The following is an 8667-nucleotide window of genomic DNA, read 5'->3' on the forward strand; positions in this document are numbered from 1 at the left end:
TGGATGAGTGGATGGATGGATGAGTGGATGGATGGATGGATGGATGAGTGGATGGATGGATGGATGCATGGATGGATGGATGGATGGATGGATGGATGGATGGGTGGATGGATGGATGGATGCATGGATGGATGGATGGATGGATGGGTGGATGGATGGATGGATGAATGGATGGATGGATGGGTGGATGGATGGATGGATGGATGGATGGATGGATGGATGGATGGATGGATGGATGGATGGGTGGATGGATGGATGGATGGATGGATGAGTGGATGGATGGGTGGATGGATGGATGGATGGATGGATGGATGGATGGATGGATGGATGAGTGGATGGATGGATGGATGGATGGATGGATGGATGGATGGATGGATGGATGGGTGCATGGATGGATGGATGGATGGATGGGTGGATGGATGGATGGATGGATGGATGTATGAGTGGACTGCAGGAAGAAGAGTGGAACAGGCCCCGTGGCCTTACTAGCTGTGTGACCACAGGCAACTCACCCCTCCTCTCTAAGCCTCACAGTGCTCACCTGGAAAATGGTATCTCCCTCCCCAGCTGTGTGTGGCCTAGGGACCTCCAGGGAGGAGGGGAAACACCCATGTTCTTCGGATGCCACATCCCAGGGCATAAATTATCCAGGAGGCTTTCTGCGCCAGTCACCTCCCTTGGCCTTCTGCACAGGGGCACCCCTTGCCCTCAAATTCCAGTGCTATAAGGAGAGCCTCGGCCTCCTGCCCAGAGCATGTCACACTTGGAGAGGGAGCATGGTGGGCCTTGGGGGCCAGGGTATGGCCAGGTGGCCTCTGGCCCGTTGGTAAAAGAAAGGGCCTTTGGGCTCACAGTGTCTGTGCTGCCCGGCCCAGAAGGATGAAGACTGGCTGAGGCTGCCAGCCCCGAAAAGGCCCGAGTCCATAGCCCAAGAACAGGTGCATTTTTCAGTGACTGGTGAGGATCAAGAGTCAAATGGAGGCTGCTTCTAGACTGATTGATTCTGCCTGACTAATGTGCTCATGGGACAGGTGGGCTGGGGGCTGAGGCCCAGGCAGGACTCAGACTCACTGACCCCCAGGAAGCCCTGGACTCCAACCCTGAATGCCCTCAGTGCCCTGGGGGATGCGGACCTCCCCAACATGGGAATCAGAGGCCGCCCATCCAGAAGGTCTGGGTGTTTGCTAGAACATCCTAGATTCTTAGACACTACCAGCCTGAGCGGCTCTTTGCAACTTAGGGTAGCAAATTACGACAGCGATAAAATTGATTTCCTAATATGCCCTGCAGGAAGGTGTCTCTGAAGGAACAAGAGTGCCTAGATCTTTCCATACGGCCCGCTCCCAGCTCAAAACAGGATCCAAAGCCTGATGTGAATGAAAACGGACTTGGATTTTTAAAATAGAAAAATCTCTTTATTTATAGCACTCTGTGGTGTCACACTCCTGGAGCAGCTTAGAAAAGGAGCGGTCGGGTGCGCGGGGACAAGGGCTGCACAGACAAGGTCTTCAAACGGAGAAAACGCACAGCGCGCGGCCACTCACTCATGCTAAGTGCAGAAGGGCCTGGAGTCCTGTGGCCTTTGTTTTGCTCTCCCTGACTTAACGCCTGTGACATGCAGGGACTGTGCCCTCCTCCCGCCAGCCTCCCAGGCGACTCCCAGACAGTCTCAGTATCTCCCTGCAAGCCCCCATTCCCGCACCATCTTTTCTGTCTAAAATTTCTTGTTTGGCCAGGCATGGTGGCTCACACCTGTAATTCCAGCACTTTGGGAGGCCCGAGGTGGGCAGATCACCTGAGGTCAAGAGTTCGAGACCAGCCTGACCAACGTGGTGAAACCCCTTTCTACTGAAACTACAAAAATTAGCCGGGTGTGGTGGTGCACACCTGTAGTCCCAGCTACTCGGGAGGCAGAGGCACAATTGCTTGAGCCCGGGCGGCGGAGGTTGCGGTGAGCCGAGATTGCGCCACTGCACTCCAGCCTGGGCGACAACAGCAGCTGTTTGTTTTGTCTTTTCAGCCACTAGATCAATGTCTCCATAATTATGAAATAACCTCGCCTGCCTCCCTGAATTTTGAAGCAAGACGGATGTCTGGGGAAAGTCTCCTTTTTACATATGGGGGTTGCACATGCCCAGTGGGGTGCAGCCTTCCCCCAGCAACGCCCTGACGCCTTCAGCCATGCCCAGGATCCCAAACACCCCGCCAACTTGTGCACCCCAAGGTGGAGCGGCCCGAGCCCTTTCCTGAAGCAGGGCCAGGCCAGGCTTCCCAAGAGCACTCACTCAGCTCATGCTGGCCGGGGCGGCTGGAGAACTCGATGACCAGCAGGTCCCTGCCGTCAAAGCTGCGCCCGATGCTGTAGGTTCTGGCCACGTGGGCGCAGCGGGCGGCCGTCCGCCTCAGCACACGTGCCATCTGGGCATAGGAGTGATGGCTGAAGCGGATGAAGGTGGGCGGCAGCCCGGAGGGCAGCGCCTCGTCGGCCTCCAGGCCTCCTGGGGGAGCAGCAGGGGGGCTCGGTCAGTGTCAGACCCCGAGGCTTCCTACCACAGCCTGGGAACACTGACCACGCAGAGCCCCCTCAACCCCCTCTACACGACAGCAATGCCTGGACAGCTCTATCCCCAATTTAAATTCTCCCTGTAGTACCTACAGCAGTATCTAAGCCAAACGGCACCCAAGATGTGCACACTGCACAGCACCATGGCTCCTAATATGACTGTGAATGCACGTACTCTGTGGCCACTTTGGGAAGTTCCTAAAATACAGAGCAGGACCACAGAAAGGAACAGAGCTCAGTGGGGTCCTGGACCCCAGGCAAACTCTGGCTGGGTGTGCAGAGGGGCTTTTCCTGCCTACATTTTCCATGGCAGTGTGGCGCTCACGCAGGTCAGCAGGTCAGGATTCTGCTCCGTTTGCGTGGGGAATGGTGTCAACGGGAAGGCTCCTAGCAGTGCCCCCCGCCCCCCACCCCGCTGCTGTAAGGCTGCCCAGTGTTTCTGTTACCACCTCACTAGTACAGCAGTGAGCACCTACACCAGGGAGGAAACTGAAAGGGGGGTTCTGGGAAGGACTGGGGGGAAGAGGGAGGGTTCTGGCTTTAGAAAAACAGATGTCTCTATGCCGCATATGCGCTGGCTTCCCCGCCATCCTTCCTCCACTAGAACAGAGGCGCCCTGAGGACCGCCCTGTGACCCCCAGCTCCCTCCGCCTCGCCGGGGGCAGCGCAGCCAGACCCACAGGAGCATGACGCAGGTGCCCACAGGCTGTTCCTGGGGCCGCAGAGGGTTAATGTGTTTCTCTAAGCTTCTCCTTGCCCTGTGGTTTTGCTTCTGCTCAAAACGGTTCTCCAGAGGAAAGACAGCAGAGGAAGCCAGCAATTTGGCAGAGGAGATGCCCAAAATAACCTCAAGCCGTGTCCTTGGGCTTTCCCAGGCTGTGGGCTTGGTGCCCGTCCTCGCCTCCCTGACCTCCCCGAGGCACCTCCACCGCCTCTGAGGGACCGAGCTTGGCCGGCAGCTGGCTCCCACCTGCCGGCAAAGGGCAACTCCCGCTGCTGCATCTGCATGGAAACCCAGGGTAGACAGGGTCCGCCCTTCTCAGATTGGGAGCCAGAGGCTCCAAGACTTGCCAGGACCAACCCTGAGCGCCTGACACAGCCAGGAACCCGGAGCTCACGGAGCCCGGCCTAGGTGCATCTGCGTCCCCTCTCCTGCCCTCCTCAACACCCCAGCACAGAGCCACATGTACAGCGGGCGCTCGGTTGCTGTTTGATGAATGGCCAATCCACCCCTCCACCCGTGATGGGCTTGGGCCACTCCAGCTAAAGACCCCAGTGTTGTCACCCTTTCTGAGACTCCGCCTCCTCTTCCACGGAACAAGGCTGTCGTCAGACCCACGTGAGCTAGCACCCAGTCAGGTCCTCTGAACCCAACCATGAGTGGATGCTGCCCTGCACAGGTGAGCATGGCACATGCTGGCCCTAGGCTGTTCAAAGGCAGGTTCAGACTCATTCAGATGCAATGAGATGCCCACAGCCAGGCCTCAGAGGCAAGAGCCGCAGCCCAGCCTCAGCGGCCACATGCGGCCAGTGTGACTGTCTTGGACAGCACGGAATAGAACATTTCTCTCCCACAGGACAGTCTCACAGGCCAGGGCTGCTGCAGATCATGCAGGGTCTCTGGTGGACACCGACTCGTGGGATGGCAGACACAGGAGCCTCCATGCAGGGCCCCCACCAGCCCCGCTGCCAAGCAGCCCTCTGGGACCTTTGCTCGCCTCGGAGACAGGTGGCCCATTGTGGCCCAGGCCTACCCACTCCCCCTCCACCGGTTTATCCACATGAGACCCCGAAGCCTTTTCTATAGCCCCTCTCCCTCCTTGAGCCCACAGGGCAGTGCAGACCCCACTGGGAGGAGTCGATTCAGGTCAAACACTCTGTGATCTTCCAGGCCCAGCGACGGGCGGTCGTGAAGCTTTGCCCGCCAGGCTTCCGGGGGAGAGTAAATGCTCTGCCCACCCTTGTCCAGGGAGAGCGCTGCAGCTGGAGGGTCTGTGGCCAAGGACTGGACCCCCGGGGTCAGCCCTGCCCTCTGAGCCCAGGCTCTCCGACAGGAGGCCTCCTCATTACACCCTGGGCAGGGGCACTGCCCCCACTCAGACTCAGCACCTTCCACCCCAGCCTGCCCCTAAGGGGCTGGAGCCTTCTGCTGGGGGCCCCTGGGCAGTGAGAGGACCCCCATCTGCACTGAGCCCCCAGCCCTGCCTGTTCTGTGGGGACATGCTGACCTGGGGAGCAGCCCTGCCCTCCGCCAATGCCTGCGCCATCACTGCCGATGGAAAAGGCCTCGCGCTTCTCCTAGCGTGGCTCTTGGTCCTCCGTGACCACGCGGACCCCGTGACCATGCGGACAGCCCCGCCACCTTCCCTTACCCCGCAGCTTCTCCAGCGGGTCGTAGCAGCCCTCATCCTCACGTTTGAAGTATCGGTGGCAGTCGAGGAAGTAGGGCCAGGCCATGTCGATGGCGTCAAAGGCTGGCTGGCAGGCCTCACGCAGGCCCTCGCAGACGTGCCGGCAGGGTCTGCGCACCCGGCCGCCCTCACACCGGGGGGCCAGCACAGCACAGCCCAGCAGTCGCAGGTCCGGGTTGCACTGGCCCTCCAGGAGCTGGTGCAGGACGCTCAGCAGGATGTACTCAGAGCTGGCCTCCACCACCTCCCGCGACCGGTGCTGCAGCGGGGTGGGGAAGGCGGTGTGGTTGTAGGCGGCGTCACTGCAGGTCCTCAGCTGAAGGTCCACGCAGGTGGCTGGGGAGGCAGGGACAGCAGGTCAGTCCCTCCTGCAGGGGCCCTGACCATCACGTATCAGACATTTACGAAGGGGACCTCACGTAGGGCCAGGGCCTGCAGGGAGGGGGCACCCACAGTCTGGCGGTAGAGGACCAGGACAACAGACCCTGCGCAGGAATCAGAGCCTGTGAGAGACCAGAGAAGGCGCCTAAGACCAACCAGGCTCAGGCACCCACTGGCAAGTCACTGCAGCAGGCTGCCCTGAGCCTCAGCGTCAAGGGCCCATGAAGGTGGCCAGCCAACACTCAGTTAGGCAGGACAGGTACAACGCACCTGGGAGCCACAGCGCAGCGCAAAGGTGTCCCAAAGACACACCCTGCTTTGGGCGTCTCCTGTCTTTGGGGACCCTAAAGGGTCAGGTGGGGCTCAGGACTTGGATGAGAAGCAGGTAAGGGCAGATACGGCTCAGCCGGGCTCATCGCTGCTCCGCAGCTCCCAGGGACGCCTTAAGCCCAGGCAGGAGCAGGTCCTCACTGTCACTGGGCCCCTTCCTGTTTCCTCATCACAGCTGTTTGTCCCGCTCCGGATGCCCCATCTCTAAGGCCCTCGTCAGCCTAGCAGGGCCCTCCGGCCCCCTTGGGAGCCGACTGTGTCCCCACAGCCGCTGGCTCCACGCCCGCACCCCCAGGTGGCCTTCTCTTTTTTTCAGTTAGACTTTCCAGATGTGGCATTGCATGGGACAACCCACGACATTTTGCCACTTCTCAGGTCAAAGTCTAGAAAGGACGGGGTTTTTGTTGTTGTTATTGTTATTTTGAGATGGGGGCTTGCTCTGTCGCCAGGCTGGAGTACAGTGGGCAGCGGTGCCATCTCAGCTTGCTGCAACCTCCGCCTCCCGGGTTCAAGCGATTCTCCTGCCTCAGCCTCCTGAGTCGCTGGGACTACAGGCTCATGCCACCACATCCAGCTAATTTTTGTATTTTTAGTAGCGACGGGTTTCACTATGTTGGCCAGAATGGTTTTAATCTCTTGATCTCATGATCTGCCCACCTCGGCCTCCCAAAGTGCTGGGATTACAGGCATGAGCCTCCACACCCGGCCAGGACAGGATCCTTTCTGCCTCACATTGCCCACCTCCACACATTTTACAGCAGGTGTGGTGGCGCACACCTGTAATTCCAGCACTTTGGGAGGCCGAGATGGGAGGACCACTTGAGGCCAGGAGTTTGAGACCAGCTTGGGCAACATAGCAAGACTCCCATCACTAAAAATAAAAATAAAATAAATAAAAAATAAAATAGAACAGACATTTTATATATGTCATTGATTTTGTACCAGGAAAACTTTTTTCTGATTTTTTAAAAGCCTAGTTCCTCCGCTTAGAATATACCAGATGCTCGAATCTGTCAGGAGGCCACCATAAAATGTTCGCTCCTTTCAGGGAAAAAGCCCTGTCCTAAGCCCTGACCTGAGCACTTGACATTGGTTGGATCTCACATAGCTTCTGAAACCATCTCACAAGATCCGTCTAGCCCTCCTCACTTCACAAAGGAGGAAATCGGGGCCCCGCGGGGGAGGGGACTCACCCACACCCCAGACTCAGCAGGGGCCTGGCACAGAGCCAGAGACCACGAAATACTTGTGGACCAGAGCCAAAAGCAGCACGTGTGACTGCGAGGCCTGGCCCAGCCCACCTAAAGCTGACCCCTGGAGTGGGGATGGGAGCAGGCAGGCTGGGGGATGGATGGAGAGGGCGTCTCTGCAGGGGCTGGGCTGGGCGTAGCCCGGTGGGAAGCCGGGGAACCTTCTCCTGGCTGATGTTTTTTTGTTGTGTCTAATTTTTGTCTGGCTGTTTACGAGAAGGTTCTGGTTTGATTAACGGGCTGTGTTATCCATTACCCACTTCTGACATCACGTGTTCAGCTGCCTAAAGTGCTCTGACAGTGTGGGGGCTGCAGCCCTCCTACAGAACAGAAGCCAGGGAGGTCCCGGTACTATACCACTGTCTGCAGCTGGCGGCCTGTGGCATTCACCTGGAAAGAGAGACACAGCACCGTTAGGGGCCTGCCTCACCCACCTCACACACCCAGGGCCCCTGAGCGCCGGCGGGGACCAGCCTGGGCCGCCCTCCGCCAGTGCTACCGCATGGAATCTTCGCAGCAGTCACCCCCATTTCCCAGGTGCCAAGGCTGCGTCTGAGAGCTCACATGACCTGCCTAAGGTCAGACACCCAGGCAGCAGTGGGGGTCGGTGGCATCCACCTGGCTCAAAGCCCGGGGCTGGGCAGCGGTGCCCACAGCCTGCTGTCTGGGACAGAAGAGCCCTGATGTCGGGTCTGTGAGTGCCTTGGTGCAAGTACCTCCCCCATGGCCAACCTCGAGCTTCCCACAGTAAGCTGCTGAGTCCTCAGAAGATTCCAGAAGTGTTAACAGTCAGACCCCAGAGCCCTCACCAGCAGGCACCACTGTACCACGGACCCAGACACTCCCAGAGTCAGCCACGCAGGCTCCGGGCCCCAAGGCCGCCACCACCAGGGTGTGGCCTCTCCCTGTTTCCTGAGTCAGGGGCCCTCTTCCAAGAAAGAAGGGTCAATGCACAAAGCTTTCCTCACAATCCTGGGTTTTGAGGGCCCTTTCCAAAGCCCTGACACAGACCCCAACAGTAAGACCCCCAGGAAGGCCAAGCACAGCCACCCTGAACAACGCTGGCTGCTAGGGGCCCCAGACGAAGCAGAGCTCAAGGCTCTGTGTGCAGGAAGAGGGAGAACGCCTGCGAGGCAGGGGCCTGGCATCAGGTTTAAAGCCGGCTAATGCCGGGACCGGCCCATGCCAGAGTCCACCCGGCCAGAAGGGCCACAGGCTGGGCGGTGGGAGCAGCGGGAACCCGGAGAGGGGACGTGACCCGTGAGTCATGTGGAGTGGGTGAGGAGGCCAGGGGGAGGCGGCAGGCAAGCTGGAGCGGAGGAAAAGGCCTGGCTGTGACCCTGCACCTCCAGCCGAAACCCGGAGCCTGGAGCTAGGAGACGCAGGCCGCTTTTCCGTGCTTAGCCTAGGATCTGGGGGCTGTGAAAACTCGGCTGGGCACAGGTAAGGAAGCAAGCAGACCAACTGCCCTAACAGTCCCAGAGACTGGGCTGCTCTGCGGCCAGGCAGCTCCCACTCGGGAACTCCTGGGACTCGGTTTCCCCACCATGGGCTGGGCAACCCCAGTCCCGGATCCCCACACAAATTGGCTCACAAAGCTCTGGTGGGATGGTGGCGTTTAGGGCGCTGTCCACCACTAGGCGCTCCTAGGAGAGATCTGGTTTCCACACCCATAACCGACGACCAAAGAGGTGGGCACAGTGCTCCCGGTGTGGGACGGGGCGTGTGCAGG

The 8667-nt window shown here is 59.2% G+C and overlaps 1 protein-coding gene across 2 annotated transcripts in view; it reads right to left on the bottom strand.

Annotated features, from left to right (window-relative positions):
• Positions 1-8667, bottom strand: part of CPZ (carboxypeptidase Z) — a 27611-nt gene that overhangs the window by 14295 nt on the left and 4649 nt on the right. The window contains exons 2-4 of one of the 2 annotated variants that reach the window (XM_032254042.1): positions 7293-7325; positions 4936-5310; positions 2286-2498 (exon numbers count right to left, since the gene is read on the bottom strand). In XM_032254042.1, the coding sequence (XP_032109933.1) occupies positions 2286-2498; positions 4936-5310; positions 7293-7325 (621 nt within the window). Of the gene's footprint in view, positions 1-2285; positions 2499-4935; positions 5311-7191; positions 7329-8667 lie in introns of those variants that run through there. The other variant, XM_032254043.1, reaches the window with a different exon arrangement.

The sequence above is a fragment of the Sapajus apella genome, unplaced genomic scaffold (genome assembly GCF_009761245.1).
Source record: "Sapajus apella isolate SASKATOON/1434 unplaced genomic scaffold, GSC_monkey_1.0 scaffold85, whole genome shotgun sequence".
NCBI lineage: Eukaryota > Metazoa > Chordata > Mammalia > Primates > Cebidae > Sapajus > Sapajus apella.